This window comes from Theobroma cacao, chromosome 9, assembly GCF_053813885.1.
Source record: "Theobroma cacao isolate CCN51 chromosome 9, ASM5381388v1, whole genome shotgun sequence".
In the NCBI taxonomy this organism is placed as follows: Eukaryota; Viridiplantae; Streptophyta; class Magnoliopsida; order Malvales; family Malvaceae; genus Theobroma; species Theobroma cacao.
Window position 1 is genome coordinate 38,426,543 of NC_142647.1, and position 20,330 is coordinate 38,446,872.

Genomic DNA, 20,330 nt, shown 5'->3' on the forward strand with positions numbered 1-20,330 from the left:
CCAACAAGTGGTATAAGAACCTAATCCTTATTTTTAAGACTTAACATCCTTAGGGGAAATCCAAATGGCTCTAAAAAAATTTGTTAATACTGAGGGTCAATGCATAAATATGCCTCTTCAATTTGATGGATCAAACTATCCTTATTAGAGTACTAGAATGTCCATTAATGTTAGGGCTTATGACTATGAGATATAGGATGTCATTACTAATGGTCCTTTCATTCTTATGATTACAAATTCGATAAATGGTGAAAAAACTCCCAAGCATAGAAGTAAGTGGACAGAAGCTGAAATGAGGAGAGCACAAATCAACTCTAAAGCGATGCACACTCTTATTCGTGCACTTGATTATAGAGAATACGATAAAGTGTTCATGTGCAAAAGTACCAAGAAAATTTGACAAAAATTAGAAAAATTATATGGAGAAACAAAGATGCAAAAGGAATTGGAAGACAACTCTTATGAGAATCAATGCTTAACAAGCAACATGGCAAATGTAGACAAGGAATCAAGTGAAGATGAATCCTCAAATCAAATTGAATTATGCTTCATGGCTCTTGAAGAGAAAAAGGTAACGTTTTCATCTTGTGAACTTAATTCATATGCTTTTGATGAATTGCATTATGCTTTTGAGGATTTAGCATTTGAGTTTGAGAAAATGAATATGAAGAACAAGAAAATTATTTCCATACTCGATGTTGAAAATGAATTTTTGATGAAAACAAAAATTGACTTGGAAAAAAAAATGAAAATTTGGAAAATTATTTTAAAGCTTACCAAAAGAAAATTGATATTTTGGAAAAAGGAAATTTTGATGTGAAAATAAATTTTGAAGATTTATTAAATGAGAAACAAAAGGCTTTCATAAATTTCTCATTTTCCAGAATGACAAAATATAGTCATTGTACATTGTTTAGTTATTATCCATGCACTTGTCCAATTAGAAAACGCTTACCTTATAAATCTAGACAAGTGTGGGTTCCAAAAGGAATTTTGTGTGACGAGACTAACTTTCAAGGATCCAAAGCAATTTAGATACCAAATATCAAATGAAAAATGTCTCTTGTGGGTGTGCTAGAGTAAGGAGGAACAATTCTTGAAGAATGAATGCTCTTTAGTCACACATAAAGGAAAATGGGTGATCTTTATGCTAAAAGCCTTTTATTTGTTTAAATGAGAATTTTGATTGCTTATTTATTGAAAGTTTCATTCATTTAGCTTGGTTTCTAAAATTGTTTGCTTTCTTAATTGAAAACTTTGGTTGCTAATTCTTGCTTGAATATTAAGCGCAAATTCTTTGAGCTTTATTGATAAATCTTGGCTATGCAACTCGATTTGATATGATACATACTATAAGCTGCAAGGAAGTAAGAATCTAATGATTGAGTATGTACTTATACTTGATCTTGAATATATTAGCATTCTTATTTTGAGAAAATTGTTTTATTAAGATTGATTAATTATGGAACATTGTTTCTATAAAATTTTCTCATGATTTATGACATTGTTTCCATACTACTTCTTTGAGGAAAAATGATTTTTGTGCATAATTTTGAAACATAAAAGGTTGGATAATGTGATAGAAATATGAGCATACTTGTTGACTTACACTCACACTTATTCAAGTAGCTTAAGACAAGGAAAATTGAGTTAAAAAAATTTATCCTTGATTTCTTTATGCCTAACATAAGTCCACCATTTGAACAATCTTGATTTACATTCTAGAAATTCTTTGAATAGTTCAAGATGGTTGATAATAAGCTTAAAAATTTTGACTACTTGAATTGGTACTTTTAAAGCAAAATGAGCTTATATGAGAAAAATGGTGCCATCCTTTAAGTTTAGAATGATTTATGAATTTAACAAGTGTGTTTCATAATGAAAATACTTATGACTTGTTCTTATTGGATGTGCATGATTGCTTGTAAGCTTGAATGGTCATAAAAGCATTTTTGGCACATGATTGTGAGATATTTGCAAATGACCCTTGACATGGATAAACATGATTCATTATGCTCATTACACATTTCATAAATCATTTAAAGCATAATTGAACAAAATTGAGTGATATTGAGCTCATGATTTTTCACAAAGCAAGTCTAATCTTGAATGTTTCAAGTTGAAAAGTTTGTAAAGAAAGATTAAATCTTTACCAATTGATTTTCTTGCAAAATCATTTTATCCTCCTTGATTGAAAATGATTTATTAATTTTTTGTTTTTAATGATAGCATGGTTGAGCAAACTTGATTTGATATATGAATTGCATAAATCCTATTTTGCTTGATATTTCTCTCATGATTTATGAAATTGATTGAAAGGAATTTCTTAAGCATGATTTTTAGTGTGATGATTTGACATTGATGGCATTTTTAAAGCAAAAGAACAATTTTATTTGCAATGTTTGACATCCTTGAGATTACAATGATTTCAATGATATATAACTTGAATAAGTACACCTTGTGTTGAAAATGCCATTGTATCTTGTTCTTGTTGCAAATGAATGCTTGACTAACCTCAAGGGCATTTTTGTCCATTTGCTGAAAAATTGTTGAAAATGTTAAAGTTGACGCTTATTATGCTTAAACATTGTTTAAATGCTTGTTGAACATGTTATAAGTCATAGTCACGCTTCATGATGTAAATTGAATATGTTTGAGCATACGAGATACATGATTCTTCAAATGAGCATTTCAACTTTTTAGCACTTGTGAACAATAAGCAATAGAAGCTAAAATTTGAGTTCGCATGTTTTTATTGAAGAATCTTTGATATTACATGTTCAAAATGATGTTCTAAACATGGTTGAAATGAAATTCTAAACTGTTCTCACACAAATCCATGTTTTAAGATCATTATACCTTGGAACATTGCATGTTTTGCACCTTTTTCTAGCTTTTCAATATGCAGGAATCCGGTATAATTGATTCCTTAGCATAGCTAGTTGACCATTGGAGAACAAAATGCAAATGCTGCTGGAATGATAAAAAGTGGACCCAAGGGATATATAGTCAACTATTGAGTGCTTTAAAGCCAAAATGGACAGGCTTTCTGTTCCAAAATATCTTTTTACTTTACTTCTTGTCCTTTGCAATATTTTCTTCCCTGAATTTCCTTGTCAAAGATGATTCTTGACTTTTAAAAACTTGCATTGTGAATACTCTCATAATCATTTGGTGCAAGTAATGGTTCTTGAAATTATAAAACTTGCCGAAAAATGGGAAATCCTTTTTGATGACATAAATCTATCTATTCCTAAGTATGACACTCATATTGATTCCATAAATTCCCATGTATTTACAATGACAAAATAGAAATATGATAAATTGTTCATCAATGCTTGAATTTGTTAATCCGATTGGATTTTCATGTGCATATATAGGAAATATCTTCTCATGAAAATTGAAATGTTTAAATGCTATTCTAGGAACAATTTTGAAAATATATTTTACGTTTGTGCTCAAATGATTGTTTCAAAATTGATTTCTTGATTATGCATACTTATTCGATTAGGATGAACTCATTGAACTTAATGAAAATATTCTTGGTTCATCTACTATATTGGTCAAGACACATGCTTATATGATTTTTCTTTATGCTTGACCTAAAGGTTTAAAGTCTAACACTTGACTTGAGCCATGCATTTGAACATGAATGTAATTGTCAAGTTTAATCATGGCATATATTGTGAGTTAACATAGTTGAAATTTATTTTGAATCTGCATTTAAATGTTAACTATGTCTTCATTAAGCCTTAATGTTTACATGATCTAAAGATTTTGTGTGCATCCAACTTTGGCTTATAGGTCACTAAAACAACTTGACATGTCAAATAAAATATGGCCTATAGCTTTAGTTAGCAATGAATGCCTAATGTGCTTTGATTAAATATCTCTTTCTTGAAACTTGATAATTGGTATTCATTGATGATTGAATGTTCACTTTGAATATATTCATGAGTTAAGTGCTTTACTTTCAATATTCAATAACAATTGATATCACTCATGAATCATGAATTATTGAGAAATTACATATACCTTGAACTTCAATGATTGCATATTTTTTGAATGGGTATATGTCTCTGTTGAACTCATGCTTACATTTTGATGAACAAAATTGGAATCATGATTAAGGAAGATAGCCATGTTATTTCTTGTAATCATGTTTGTGCTTATTTGATCATAACTCTCATACATGATTGCAATAAATGCAAAAAGCTTTAGTCATGCTTCATTAATAATGATATGTGTTTTGTGAAAGTTCTCCTTAAATTGACAATTTCATATATAATTTGGAGAATACATCTTGCAATGCTTGCTTCAAAATGACTTGGATGAATGACTGCTTGAAAATAATTTGGAAGAATACTCACTAAAAATGCTTAATGATGATTTTTTTTTCTTGAGTTGCTATTTTTAGATATAAAATATGGAATTTATTGGAAATGCTTGATTGATACTGCTTGGCTTATTGATATTGAGAATAAATAATGAATGCTTGATGATGATTGATAATACGTGATGATAATTGAGAATGATGCTTGAAGACTAATGATACCTTAGACATGCCTAGGAACCACTTTGCAAATATTTCTTGAAATATGAGTATTTGATGCATATGTTGAACATCTATTCAAATGCTCATACTCTTTTAGTTCCATGAGTACTTGAGCATTAGAAAAATAAATTGAATATCCATTTGAATGCTCATTTATTCTAGGCTGATTTTTCTCTTAATATTTGATCTATTGGGGATCTCTAACAATTTGGTTTGAGCTTATGATTTCTTAAAGAGGAGTCAATCATTGTCATTGATATCATAAGGAATTAAGATCTTCAACAACAAGGTTTGGTGAAAATTCAACATTTAGTGTTCTTTGTTACCAGCAACATCTTTCTAAATACCAAAATAGATATAGTGCCTTATATTACTTCTCACTTAAACTTGAATGTTGAAATTCATAATTGGTATCAAGCCTTAAATTTTCTCAATTAGTGTCTAGCTTTAAAATTAGCATCAAGCTTTATAATTGTCTTTTCACACTTGAGCTTTAAATTGATCATGTCTTTCTTGAATGTTTTAAGCCTTGTAGTTGATATGCTTGGAATGTTTAATAATAAGCGAAGTCTTTACAAGTGCTTTACTAATTGATATAATGAACTGTAAAATGATTCCATCTCTCATAATTGATGTTGTGCTTTTACAAAGGGAAAATTTTACTTATATCTAGCAATTGGTATATTGAGCTTTAACACTTGGTATTAGAGTTGAAATATGGCTTATGTGCTTATTGAATATCTTTATGATTATCTTTCTTGAACTTCATAATTGTTATGTCCACATCTTGCTTATAGATATATATACATGTGGCTTTCTTATTGATAATTCTCTTGATGAATTAATCATTGGATGTGCTTAATGGGTATATTTCTTAATGACTTGGTTAAGGATATTAAGTGCATATGTATGATGACTTAGAGACTTTATGGTTACATATTCATGGTCTTAATGATTATATTCTTGATGGATTTTGCTAACCATTATTTCTTGAGCTTAAGTGTTTAATGCTGACCCTTCTTAACCTTTTTGACATAACAAAAAGGGGGAGAAAGTTTATGAGCAAATTTAATTTTATGCATATGTTGAGGGGGAGATTTTAAAATCATTTCAAATGCAAATTATGCTCATAGTTTTGTCATAGAAAAAAGGGGGAGATTGTTAGCTTTAAAATTATTATAGTTTTGATTATGACAAAATGATCAAATTTGCTTATACATTATTTGAGTAATCCTTTACAATTTCTTGAAATGATTTAACTCCCATACATTTGTTCTTACATAGACACAAGCTTGATTCTTGAAGTTGTTGAACTATATCTATAAGCTTGTATGACTTTGGTGTATGAATGCTTATGATTCTTATTCATTAAAGTCTAATTTAAAGATTAAAGGAAAATCTAGATGTACTCATTAAGGGGGAGTTTTGAATATCTTATTTAATGATGAAAAAGAAAAAGAAGAGAAAGAAAACTAAGTTAAATAGAGTTTAATAGGTCTTCATGTTTAATTTATGTGTGTGATGCTCAGTTTTGGTTTTGTTGAATATTATGTAAAGAAAACTAGATGCATTGACTAAAGGAGAGCAACTCATTATGCACAAAGATTTGAAGCATTCATATTGAACATAGACATTGCACTTTTAATCTAAAAGTGTTTTGTGATCATCAAAAATAAGAGATAGAGAATATTGACTCTATATGTTTTTGATGATAGCAAAATATTTCCATTCATTGATGTCTAATTATATTGTTTAAGTGTGCAAGAGAAAGCTTAAATTCATTAATATATTTAGTATTTGGAAGCAAGTAAAGATGCTTGTTCAGTTGCAAGATGGGTTAATTGGCTAAACAAGTAAAAAAAAAAAAAGAAAGAGCTTTAATGAAGGCAGTCAAATTTGTGAAGAACAATTCAAGAAGTCTCGGATGACTAACATATCTCATGGATGTTTAAGGAAAATGGAAGATCAGATTTACCAAGCTAAGAAAAGAATTAATCAAACAAAGAAAAGTTGGTGAAGCTGGTTACTCTAGAAACAGTAAGCTTTTAATTGGTCAAAGTCATTCTTAACCGATTAACAGAGTAAAGCAGATTACAAAACAGAGAATATGTAATCGACTAAGAAGTATGGTTAGCCAACTAAAAGCTCACGGTCAAAAATTTGATTGCGAGACAAAGAAGATTTAGTCGACTAAGAAGTATTGTTAGCCAGCTAAGAGCTTACTGCCAAAAACTGGGTTCAAAGGCAAAGAAGACTTAATCAACTAAAAAGCATAGTTAGTCGACTAAGAGCTTACTGCCAGAAACTGAGTTCAGAGGCAGAGACGACTTAATCAACTAAAAAGCATAGTTAGTCGACGAAGAGCATTTTGTAACAAAATTTGAATTTTAGCACAAAAGGTTAAAATAATGGCCAAAAATGGCTAGTTTCTGTCTCTAACGACCAAAATTGATTTTGCAAGTATTTAAAGCCTCTTTAACAATCAAAAACAAGATAAAGAAGCCATACATAGTGATTTTGAGCTTAGAAGACCAAAAACCTTCTCTTTACACTTGTGTTTCTCTCCCATCCTTTGAAAAAGTGTTTGAGCTTAACTTTGTACATCTTAAATCAGCTAGGTGATCAATTGTACTTCATCTTTTCTCTATTTTCTATTTACTTAGAGTATGAGAGACACTCTAAGGGATTGATCAAGCTTGGGTTAGCTTGGTTGTTGTGGTTGGTTCTAACTTAGCCTTACAAAAGTTAGTTTTGGGTTTTGGTTGATCCCATGAAAAACCATTATTAAAGGTTGTGGTTGAGCCTTTGAAAAGCCATTTTGGGTTTTGGTTGATCCCGTGAAAAACCATTGTTAAAGGTTGTGGTTGAGTCATTGAAAAGCCATTGTAAAAACTTGGTCGAAGCTTGGGAATTCCACTGATTTTAGTGCATTGGTTTGAAAATCCTTAACTGGGAGATCAAGGGGACCGAACCACTATAAATCATTGTGTTTTGTCTACCTTCTTTTATTTTCTTCTTACTCTTAGCACTTAAATCATTCCTTCAACAAGCTTTAAACTTCCAATTTCAAATTCTCTTAATCAACTTTTTACTTGGAAGGAATTTTAAAGTCATTCCAAAAGTGCTATTCACCTCCCTCTAGCACACTCTTAGGGACCAACACAACTAATAATTAATATCAAGCATTGAATCATTTCTTGTAATTATAGTTAATCCAAGAGTGCAACCATGAATCTATGGTGAAATGATTTCATGGCTAATAAGTTTGAATTATTTTAATGAGATTAAGAGTAATTCTAAATTTATTCGAGCTTGAAATATCTATGTCTAAATAGATTCTCCACTTAGCTTTGTAGAATTCAACTTGTTTAAGTTAGAATGAATGTTTTATTTGATTAATTAAATTGGGTACAAAAATGGCAACTTTAACATGTTTTGTCTTAACTTAGACAAGAATATATGTTTTGTCTTAATTTAGACAAGAAAATATGTTTGTCTTAACTTAAGACAAGAAAAATATGTTTTGCCTTAATCTAGACAAGAAAACATATTTGTCTCAATTTAGATAAGATAACATGTTTTGTCTTAATTAAAGACAAGAGTTATCTTAAATTAAGATAATTCTAGGAGGATTCTTGCAAAATGAATCTGGACATCCACGTTGATAAAAGGAGACTCCATGTTTGACTATCACTCTTTTATTTATTATTAATTTTTTTTAAATAAAGATGGATAATAATAAAATAAGAGTTATTATTCAATAAGGAGTTTTATTTTATCAAGAACTCTAAATGATAATTAAAGAATTAAATTATTTATTCTTTAATTTTAATTTTGATAATTATGTAGCATGTATGATGCATCCATAACTCTAAATGGATGATCAAGATTGATTCAACGATATTTGATTTTGATTAAACCTTTGATACAAGAGTTTTAATAAAAGGAGAAGAGATTGAAAGCAAGGAAACATATGTATCTTTCTTGAAAACGTTTTAGCCGCAATTAATCTTTTGGAAGAAAAGAGAGACAAAATCGATTATCATCTTATAGTCTAGCATTCTGCACCTTATCCACTCAAGGTTCAAGTTGAAAGCATTCTTGAAGAATAAGTGATAAGTTTGTTTGATTGAGAAATCAATCTTTGGTGTGGTGGTTTCCAAAAATAAGAATAACGAAATAAAAGGTACGTTTTATCTTACTTTAATAGATTCTTATTTTTTTTTTAAGATGTGATTATGTTATTTGCAATATGAATGATGTGTTTTTTCGCTTGTGTAATTGGATTGCTTACTTTCTTTATAAAAAAATTTTTGAAATCCATACTTTACACAAACACATCAATACACTTAGATCTAACTCCATCAGTATGATGATGATAGCACTCCACATGATGAGAGGTAACATTCAACACGTGGCGAATTGCGCCTAATACGATGATGATAGCGTTCCACATAGTGTGAAGTAACATTCCACACATAGTGCCAACACATAGTGATATGAGTAGAGCGATCCCCACACATGGTGAGGCAAACTTCCACTACATGGTGGCGATCCTCCACGTGAGTGAGGTCCATGTGCCGCTTACTAGCCCCGACATGGGCTAGGACCCAATAGACATCTTGCATTTATGATTATTGCATATTGCTTTTGCTATTATGATGCCTCTTGTGCATGTTTGTTGTGTTGTGATGTTTGATTGAGTTATATATTAAACTCTAAGCTATATGCTAGCCAAGATGGGCTAATAGATAGAACAAGTCCCGATGCATTGATTGAGTTACAAATTATAAAGAAAAAATGGCCACTTGAGTTTTATGGATGAATATTGATCACTAAGTTAAATGAATTGAAAAATGATTATTTGAGTTATATAGGTTGAACTATGATCACTAAATGTTATGATTGGTTTTTGCTGGAGAATTTTGATTACATGAGCAACTCACATGATTTATGAAAAGATTGGAGTAAACTACTTTTAACTTGGGTTCATATGGTTAAGTATCGTTTCCCTTAGGAAGGATCCAATACCACAAATAAGGTACAACTTCTTTATTTTTCCTAATGGATTTTGGTAAATGCTCAGCCTATTTAATGAACTTTATGTTTATGAAATGTTGATCTCATTATGAAATTGGGACACATTTATGACAACTCTATTTTATGAAAGATTTGAAAATGAAGTATGTTTATCCCAAGATCATGTTTACATTAATGATGTAATTTGTCCAAAAATTCTCCCTTTTAGCTTATCCCCTTCCCGTATCTACTCACGGCATTTTCCCTAATTATTTTTGTTTGCAAACCAGTGATAGCATTCAACTCTCAAGTCATGGAAGCGTGATCCGTTGATCTTCCTTTGGTTGGTGTCTAATAGCCCACTTGATGCCTAAAGAGTCAGTTCACGTTTTGCTATTGGGTCTTTCGTTATTTTATGTTTATGTTTATGTTTATGGATATTGAATATGTTTATAATTATGTAGTTGTTGTTCAATTTTCTACCCAAGCAAGTATACGTATCGCAAAAATATTATAATAATTAGTAGAGTGTCGATCCCACAATGAATTGAATTAATTCTTCCTATTAATTACTAAAATTATACACCCTAATTTTATTTGAACACTAAAATTATAAAACTACTCTAAATTTACTCAACAAAATTATTTTATTAACTTCTAGTGATTATTGGACCTATGATTATAATGTCTCTCAATATTTCATCTGATTATTGTCTCTTTCTCTTAACTTAGTTTCACAGATAAAGTTGCTAACCTAGAGTTTTAAATTATTTACAAGTTTCTGTCAAGTTTCTCATAAAAATAGATCTCCTAATTAATTTTCTATATGTCTATGCAAATTAAATTAAAGACAGATTCATTAAGTTCATGCTCTAATTTTGGCTACGTATGGCTTATAGGTGTATGTATACCTTATATGCAAATCAAATCACCTAATCAACTAAGTGCATTTGATCACATATTATTCTATTCAAGGTCTACCTAAATCTCCTTCGTCAAGGTTTAACTTAGGTTTCCAATTAAATCTAATTAGTGGCCAGTCAACTAGAAGCATTAAGAACAGAATAAAATAAACAACTTAATTCCATAAAACATAGGCAAAAGAGAGATAAATAAATAAGACTATGTATTGAGTTCAATCATAATCTTAGATAAATAATTTGGTTTATCATCAAGTCACATATTATCATCAAATAAAGTTTAAACATTAAAAACAAAACCAAAAAAATTAGAGAATAATAAAAAGATAGAAAAAACAAAGAATTATAATCTTGATCTCCAAGTCTCCTTGAATTCTTCAAATTCTTCTTAGCTTCAATGACTTTGCGGCTTGAATCTTAGCTTTCAATCTGGTGTTTCCTTATATCCTAAAAGTTTCCGAAATATTATTTTTATACGGCTTTGAAGTTAGGGCAAGTTGAGTGAAACAAGAAGTCAACTCCAATCAAGATTTCCTCATCAAACTATGTAAGTCGCGGCCTACCTCCTCCAAAGCCACAGCCTACCTCCTCCAAAGCTGTTACGACCCGAAACTTCCATCGGGCCCATGACAACTTACGCGACGTCCCGATAGGCACTCATTACCCCGAATATCGATCGGAACCCCGCAAGGCTTAGCATCAGCTTCTGCATTTCCCTGGTGAGCGACAGTTATTAAATCTTGCATTTCAGGAAATCATAAGTCGTTTCCAAATCAAAAAAATAAAATATTATTTTCTGGCTCATAGGGGCATTTTCGTCATTTTTCTTAGAAAATACCGAAACCTGCCAAAAAATGGTGTAGAAGCTAAATATGTTCATATATACTTTAAATCAGATAACTAAAGTATAAAATTACTTTTACAATGACACGTGGGTCCCCAACTAACCAAGAAGGTGTAGGGCTACGAACCCTTACTTTCTAGGATGCAACTCCGAGATTAATTCTCGTCTTAATCAACTATCAACAAACTATCCTAAGCCTGAAAAAAATGGATAGGAAGAGGGATGAGATTACATAATCCCAATGAGTAAACAATTACCATCAAAAGCATCTAAAGCCGAGTAGATGGAGACAATATAAAAACGTTATATCTCAATAATGCTCATAACGTAAAATTCGTTTCAATCTGTACCAAACAATTTCCTTTCGTCAAAATTTCTCGGCTTATGAATTTCTTAAACTTGGCCCCTACCAAAATCATTCTCGCGGGTACCTTCGTCAAGGTATCCCACTAAGACCACCAAAACTGTTAAACGTCTCATACCCATAAACATGTTTTCGCATCTGACACACAGCCGTTTCTTGGCGTTGGCTGAGTCTCACTCTCATGTGGTGGCCCGAACGTGAGGTGCACTCAAATCTTACCTCAGGAGATACTTCATCCAACATCTTCCCCCGGAGGTAAATATATAATTGGGTTACCGTGTCCCTCTCATAGGCAATCCACGGAAACCCCCACCACTACAGTGACCGTTTAATATACCACCAGACCCATAAAAATTCTAGTAGCATAATATGGCGAATAAAATATAATCCAGTCTACCGAAACCAATCCAAAACTGTTCATATATTTCATGCCAACCCCAAAAATTTAGCCATCATGCTACCATAGTGTCATAAGCCACAATTTCAATAACATATAAAATCATAAATTTCAACACAGTCTCCATATACTCAATTTTCCCAAAACAATATTTGATTTCAAAACCAGTATAAATCTCATTTTTATTAAAAAAATATTTTAATTGGAAAACATAATATTTTATAATTTAAACTCACCATTCAATAAAAGCATCAAACAAGTATAATTACTCTAGATATTTAAGACGATAAATTGTTCACTCACAATTCTAGGAGTCGATGTACTCCTAATCTCAGTCTTCAAGCACAATCTTTATACTTTTACCAGTGTAATTTGCTCACCACCTATCCACAATGTACAATACATAATTCACCACATTAATGCTTGACCATTATAAAATCAATTCAAACTCGGTGTATATGCATGATATGATATGCAACTTATCCGACTACCGCATAAATGCGGTGCTGACCTAATTCGACATATTACTCGATTAAATGACAATTGTATTCGATTTGACTCCAAATTGCTCCCTTTCATTTCTAATACCTCAATTCACCAAACATTATTCAAATAATACCAATTTTCCCATCAAAACCTTCCCATTTCTTCACGGAAAAATTCAGCCATTACAGTGCACTAACACCGTGATTTTTCCTACTTAATTTTCTCACCATTATTCATCATTTTCTAAGCCATTTCTCTTGAAATAATAATAATCCATCACCCACACACATCAAGGAAGATTCGGCCAATGAACATTCATGGGGAAAATGGATTCTTTTCTTATTGTTTTACTTCTAAATATGCTAAACTAACTAAAAACACTAACATATCTTAAAATCAAATCAATCCAACATCTTTCTCTCTCCATACCCATTTTGACCAGCCATGAATTCATCATGAAAACATGTAATTTAACCATGAAAAATAAGGAGAAATGTATGGGAAAGGTAGATCACGAGTCAAAATCAAGAAATTTTACCTTTTGTCACTTGTTTCTTTGAATTTCCCACACTTTTCTCTTGAAATTCTTCACCTAAGGTTTTTGTTTTTCTTTTTTTCCCTTTGTTCTTTTTTTTTTCTTTGTTTGGCCGGCCATATGAAAGAAAATAGGCTGATTTTATGTTTATTTTAAAGCTAAAAAAATAATGGATATAAACTTGACACATGTCACAACATTATTGGTCCATTTGTAATTTCTTAACTATTAAGCTTTCTCTCTCCACCACACATTATTCAAGGGTCAAAAATGATGATGGGTGAAGACCTTGTGCTGGAAAAATGCTCTGGGGGTACAAAATTATCGATTTGGCCCTGGGGTGGTAAAATTATCATTTCGTCCCTATACTCCAATTTATACCAAAATTAAAATTTTTTCACTTCTAAACCTCAAATCGTACTCCAATAAGTCAAACGGGGGCAAAAAATCTTTTTTAAAAATTTTCATTTTGTCCTCAAGTGGCAAATGACCATTTTGCCCCTAGATAGTGAAAATTTCGGTTGGACTCCAAATTGATCCTAGAACTCCAAATTACCATTTTGAATCATCCCTGAACTGTGAAACTCTTAATTTCACCTTAAAATTCATATTTGAACTAGTTCGAGGCTTAATCAACTTAATGGTACCATTAAGGGCAATATCGTCTTTTAACGATTTCTTGAACTTCCTAAATATGCAAACATTCTATTGAGTATGTAAATAACGTCGTAATTATTTTATAGAACAGGGTTTGACAAAAGCCATGGCCTTGACCATTTAAACAACAAAAATCATAATTGTTTTAGGACTACTGCAGTGCTCCAACTTTGACAAGATTTTTGACCACTTTCCAAGCCAAATTAGGTGAAGTGGTAAACATGAAAGTTGTATCTTTTTCTTTTATCTTTCCAATGGTCAAGAATCATTTTATGTGGATCTCTATAGAAAGAGTTATAGTTGAAAAACCAAAACATGTGCAGTGGAAGTCTACACCTCAAAATTGCTCTCTTCTTCCATTAAAATTCTTCTTTCATTAAACACCAACAAAATCACAAATAAATCAACAACAACCTATCTTAATCACATTAATACCAAATTAAGTATAAAATTAACTAAAATTAGATTGACTCACCTAAATTAACTAACCTAAAATAATTTAAATAAAACCTACTAATTTCTATGCATTACTACAAAAACTAAGTTAAATTATTATCAAAATTAAGTCCAAATAACTCTATATCAGAGAGTTATCAATAGCCAATGATTGGAAATTTACTTTATAAATGTTATGGATAAAGGTGCAAATATGACTTAAAAGTCTATAGGGACACCGAGGGTGTTGATGAATGATTAAGGCATGATGTATGAGTTTTTAACTCTAATTTTACTAATGAATGAATGCACTTACACGGTTTATGTTGAGAAGTTCCATAACTGTGTAATGTTGCCTATGGTAGCATGCATGTGTTTGATAATGTATGCCTTTATGGATGATGATTATGATTAATGGGCCAAGTTATGAATGAATGAATGAATGAATGTAAAAAGGCTTGCTTGGGTCTAGCGAATTATACCCGTTCGAGTCTATGCACAGGTCATATTCCTCCATAAAACAAGATGTGACATAAATGAATCTACGTCAAGCTTAGGACCTCATTAAAAAGTACAGATTCACTTAGGTGACCAATCATACCAAAATAAAAATGATTGATAGCAACTCCTCTTTCACATTGAATGGTTGAGTCTATGAACTCACCCGTTATGATGTACACTTTTTACCAACGGAACCTAATGATGAGTTTTACATTCAATTCGTCAACTATTCCGTCAATAACTTTTGTCGATGTTTTACCAACAGAATTTTTTGACAAATTAGTTGTATCACCAACTAGACCTACACCTAACGAATTTGCTATTTTCTTGATAAAAAGGTCAATGGAATATACTGTTGAAGAATATTTCAACAAATTATTCCATCACCGACAAAGTAGCCATCATCGATGAGAGTATTTTCGATCACATGCTGACAAATTTTTCTATTGATATTTTTGTTGGTAATTTGGAACACCAATAGATTATAATGCTTTACCAACAAAATTTTTCATCAATGAGGCCTGAATTTTTTATGGTGATAAGATACTTACCCAAGATCTTTCATGTCAAACTACCTAGACAATAACTTTTTAGTTTCTCGTAATATGCTCAAATCTCTATTTAGATATCATTACCATACAAAATAAGAAAGATAAATTTACTCCCATAGATCTTGAGATATATGTGTTTGTGTACCTTCTTCTCAACAAAATCAAAAAGGATGGTCACTAACCAAAAACTTGTTTAAGCCCATAAATAGATCCTTTGAGGTCACACACAAGATGATATTTACCCATGTTTCTCTTAATTCTAAACTAGTATTGAATAATTTATAAATTAATATTACAAAATGTCAAACATATATAATTGAAATATTAATTATTTTTTATTTAAAATATTAATGTGCGAGGCATATGATTAGCTTCTAAATATATATAATTTTTCTTATCAAAATCATTAATTTTCAATTTAACCTTAAATAGGATTAAAACCTTTTCCTCCGAAATCAAAACTTCAAGTAAAACTCAATAAATTTATCTCTGGGTTTTATGAAGTTTGATTTTTTATCCTTATGAAAAGCTCATAAGAAATGAATTTTTTCTTCAAATTATTTTTTTAGATAAAAGCTTCTTTAAAATTAAATAAAAAAAAAAACCTCTTATTTAAATGAACTTTCTAACTCCCTCCCTCTAAGTGAAAAGTAAAAGACAAGCGGTAAGTGAACAGCCAACAGCGACATTGAGTCTGTGTTAGTAAAATTGTTTTGACTGATTGGCCTTTGCATTTGCCTTTTCCGTCACACTTTCGACAAACTTTGCTTGGCTTAGCTGCAGAAAAACACAACAAAACAAATTCCTTTGTGAAAACACCTCGATCTCACTGAACTCCCTCAAGATTTTCTTCTCCTCGTGTTCTCTCTCTTCTTCTTCAGTCTCCGCATTGGCTCTGTCTGCCTCTCGAAGGTATCTTTCTCTTTCACTATACTTGTCTCTATATTAATGTTGTATATGCAAATGGGTCTCAAAATGTGAAAGCTTTCGTGTTTTACTGATGTGGGTTTCTTTTCTTTTTTCCGTTGTTTTTCATTTGTTCTTGATAATGATAAATGCGGTTTCAGATTTGTAGTTGCGGTTGAATTTTGAGGTTGAATGCATGTGTTTCTAGTGATAATGAAAAGAAATAAGCGTTAATGGGTTAATTCCATACGTATTTGTAATTTTGAGGGGTTTTTTGTTTAGGTTTATTGAAGAACATTTGATACCCATTATCTTACAGTATTAGCTTTATGTGAATTAAATAGTTTATGTTGATGGATGACTGAATTTTACAGTTTAGTTTATGAGAAATTCTACAATAGAAAAGCTAAATGAAATATATTCTTGAACCTATATTCAATTTAGTAAGCTTAAGATAATGTGGTGTGTATTCATTGTTTTTTGTTTTTCCTGGAAATCTGCGCGGGTAATTTTTAATATTCGACAACTGAGAAAGTAGATTAAATCCTGGGTCTTAACAACTATTCTTGTTACTTTATGCAACTGCACTGAAGGAAATCAGTCTCTAAATCATCTAAAGTTATCGGCATAATTTCCTGTTGTTACAATAATTTTGTTTTGTGAAAAGTAAATTCTAATTCATTTCCAACTTCTAACTTATAATATAAGGGGCTCAATAGCAGCGATAGCTTTCATTTTACCAAAATTTAGATGTTTAACCATTTTTTCACTCAAAACAGGTTGGTCAGAATATTTAATCTATTTAAATGAAATTCAAGATTCAAAACTGTTTAATTTTATCAAAATTTAGATAATTAATCATTTTTTTTTTACTCAAAATAGATTGTACAGAATATTTTAGTCCATTGAAAAATAAATCCAAGATTCAAAATTGTTTCTTTGTAGCATAATGTGTGCAACTGTGCATGCTTTGTATGTATTTATTTTGATCGAGTCTTGATTCATTTCTTTCTGGACAGAATTTTGCTTTCTGCTGTGAAATATAACTTTTTGAGGATGGCAGCAACAGCAGCTTCCAGCCTTCAAATAGCAGCAGCAAGACCCTGCATTTCATCCCCTCACAGGTTTGTTGAGGCTGGTGTTTCCATTCTAGGTGCCAATTCTAAAAGTGTGTCATGGACTAAGCTCACAAGTGCTTGCAATATATCATCTTTAGAGCCTTTCCGACGCAGTTTTACATCATCTCCAGCAAAGTTCAAAAAGGTTGTGACAAAGGCAATGTCTGAATCTAGTGAAAAGAAGCCTGTTTCTGGGTTGGCAATTGACTTGAAAGGTTTTACTTGCTTTCTGTAATACTTCTTAGTTGCTTACGAAGCTTTGTTGTTTCCTTAATCTGACCTCATATAGTGCCTCCTATTCTCATCCAAAAGTTTTAGGAGAAACATATTTTTCAAGGAAAGATGTCTCTAGTAACATCTTTCCTTGACCTTATTGTTGTTGTGGGTTTTGGTTAGGTTGTAATGCTGTTTAGAAAGCTCGAATGCTACTTTCCATGGACTTTCACCAAGCTCTTGTATTTCCTTAATAGTTTAAGATTTTTCTTTTTTAAATTTTGTATACACTCGGAGTTCTGCTTTCTGCAGGTAAGAGGGCATTTATTGCTGGTGTAGCTGATGATAATGGATATGGCTGGGCAATAGCAAAATCTCTTGCTGCTGCAGGAGCTGAAATTCTAGTGGGAACATGGGTGCCTGTAAGTAAATATGACCTTTGTAGACCTTATCTAAGCTTTCGCAGGTCTTAAAGAAATTGCCAACATGCTGACGAGGAAGTTCCCTTTTAGGCTTTGAACATATTTGAAACCAGCTTGAGACGTGGAAAGTTTGATGAATCACGCGTGTAAGAGCTGGTTTATGTTACAACATTGTAAATAGTTCCTGAATTAATGGCTTTTTCTGACAGAAGTTGATATTTCAGATTGCCAGATGGCTCTTTAATGGAGATTACCAAAGTATATCCCCTAGATGCAGTCTTTGACAACCTTGATGCTGTCCCTGAAGATGTAATGGATAAGTTTATGGATTCTCTGGAGATTGTACATGTTAACAAGTCCAATTATCTTTGTAAACTTTTTTGATCTTGGTTGTTATGTGCAGATAAAAACAAATAAGCGCTATGCAGGATCCTCAAATTGGACTGTTCAGGTATGTACTAACATACATGCTAGAAGTTCATGTATAGGAACTTTTATAGTAAATTTGAGCTCTCATTTGGACAGTCTATCACAGTTCTAGTAAATGATAATATAATTAATCCCTTTGAAGAAGTTAAATACTTACTGGATAAGATTTATCAATGCATACATGATTTTCATGTTATGTTACTTCCTATGAGTTGCAGGAAGTTGCTGAATCTGTTAAACAGGATTTTGGCAGCATTGACATCCTTGTGCATTCCCTAGCTAATGGGCCAGAGGTATAGGAGTTCTGAGCTTGCAATTGATAATTTGTTTTAGCTTTATTCTTTCTTCTTAACAAGCAATTATTTGTTAACAGGTCAGTAAACCCCTGCTGGAGACATCCCGGAATGGATATCTTGCTGCTTTATCTGCTTCAAGTTACTCCTATGTTTCTTTACTCAAGCATTTTCTCCCATTAATGAAACCAGGTATGTCTTTTGTATGTTTTAGTCTATAGTTTAGTTCATTGTACTTGTTCTTTCTGTCTCTTTTAAATAATACACTTAGTGCCCAAAGATATGTTTCTGAAATAAGCTATTGCTGATGCAGGAGGCTCTTCAATTTCTCTTACATACATTGCTTCTGAGCGAATAATTCCAGGGTATGTTTGCTATCCTTGTTTTCTCAATATTCCAAAAAAATAGTCTGTACTTCTCATTAGGTGACAAAAGTCTTGAACAATGTGATATGCAGATATGGTGGAGGTATGAGTTCTGCTAAAGCTGCTCTAGAAAGTGATACAAGAGTGAGTTCTAATTTGTTTTCAACTTATCTACCTCTTAACTTGATGCCCATTAGTTTTCTTAAAGTTAGCATATTTATGTTTCTGGATTCATTTTCAGGTACTTGCTTTTGAAGCAGGAAGAAAAAACAAAATTAGGGTCAACACAATATCTGCGGGTAAGCGTGCCTCTTGCTCTGATCTTTTTTTAGCATTCTTTTAATATTAGAGGAGAGAGATTTCCTTTCAGTGAAAACCTGAGAATTTTATTTCTTTTAATATCAGAATCACTACACTTCGTAATTCAAATCAAGTCCTTTCTTTAAACTTTTAGACCATTGCCGCATTCTTTTGCCTAGTACATCAAGGTATCAACATCACTGCAGGCTCACCTCTTCTAGAAAATTTCAGTTTAAGGTGCAACTTTAGTTAGATTCTGAGGCTGGACTTGAGGATGTCGATGGAGATCGTTCCTTCTTGAATATCATACCCATGCACTACCCCATCATTAAGTTCTGTTTCTGGTGAACAGGTCCTCTAAGAAGTCGTGCTGCAAAGGCAATTGGATTTATTGATACAATGATTGAATATTCAATGGCTAATGCACCTCTCCAGAAAGAACTATCTGCAGGTGATTTGGAGGAACTACTAAGATCTTAAGTGTTTTTTATTAAAAATCATGATTACTGAATTAATGAAATTAATGAAACAGATGAGGTGGGGAACACCGCTGCTTTCTTGGCATCACCTTTGGCTTCAGCTATCACAGGTGCTGTCATATATGTAGACAACGGTCTGAATGCAATGGGTGTTGGAATTGACAGTCCTATATTTAAAGACCTCAACATTCCAAGCGACAAGCATTAGGAGTAGCTACCAGGAGGTTCATAGCAAATGCCATGCCTGAATGTTTAGTTTAGCTCTTTATTGTTGGTACTGCATCTTAGGATGTTTGATCGGCAGCCCCTTTATACCTGCGAGATTTTGTCTTGCCTGTTTTAATTTCTTCTAATTTTTAAGTTTTCTGGATAGAGACTGTCTTAGCATGACTGAGTTTTCTCACAGTAGTGTTCTGCCAAATCCTGATTAAGCTTTTTTGAGTGGACAATTTCCATTAATGGATCGATTGCTGCATTGCTGATAAAACAGCTGCTCATGTTTGAACTTGAACTTGATTCAACTGAAGTCAATAACTCGAAT

The 20,330-nt window shown here is 31.8% G+C and overlaps 1 protein-coding gene across 1 annotated transcript; it reads left to right on the plus strand.

The window, feature by feature from the left end:
* The first annotated feature begins 15,992 nt into the window (after window positions 1-15,992).
* Window positions 15,993-20,300, plus strand: MOD1 (NAD(P)-binding Rossmann-fold superfamily protein). Its single transcript, XM_007014775.3, has 13 exons — window positions 15,993-16,176; window positions 17,190-17,503; window positions 17,814-17,923; window positions 18,014-18,069; window positions 18,148-18,232; window positions 18,327-18,374; window positions 18,571-18,645; window positions 18,726-18,837; window positions 18,959-19,010; window positions 19,103-19,154; window positions 19,252-19,309; window positions 19,663-19,761; window positions 19,843-20,300. The coding sequence occupies exons 2-13, from the start codon at window positions 17,227-17,229 to the stop codon at window positions 19,995-19,997; spliced, it is 1,179 nt and encodes a 392-aa protein (XP_007014837.1). The 5' UTR covers window positions 15,993-16,176; window positions 17,190-17,226; the 3' UTR covers window positions 19,998-20,300.
* Window positions 20,301-20,330: the final 30 nt, after the last annotated feature.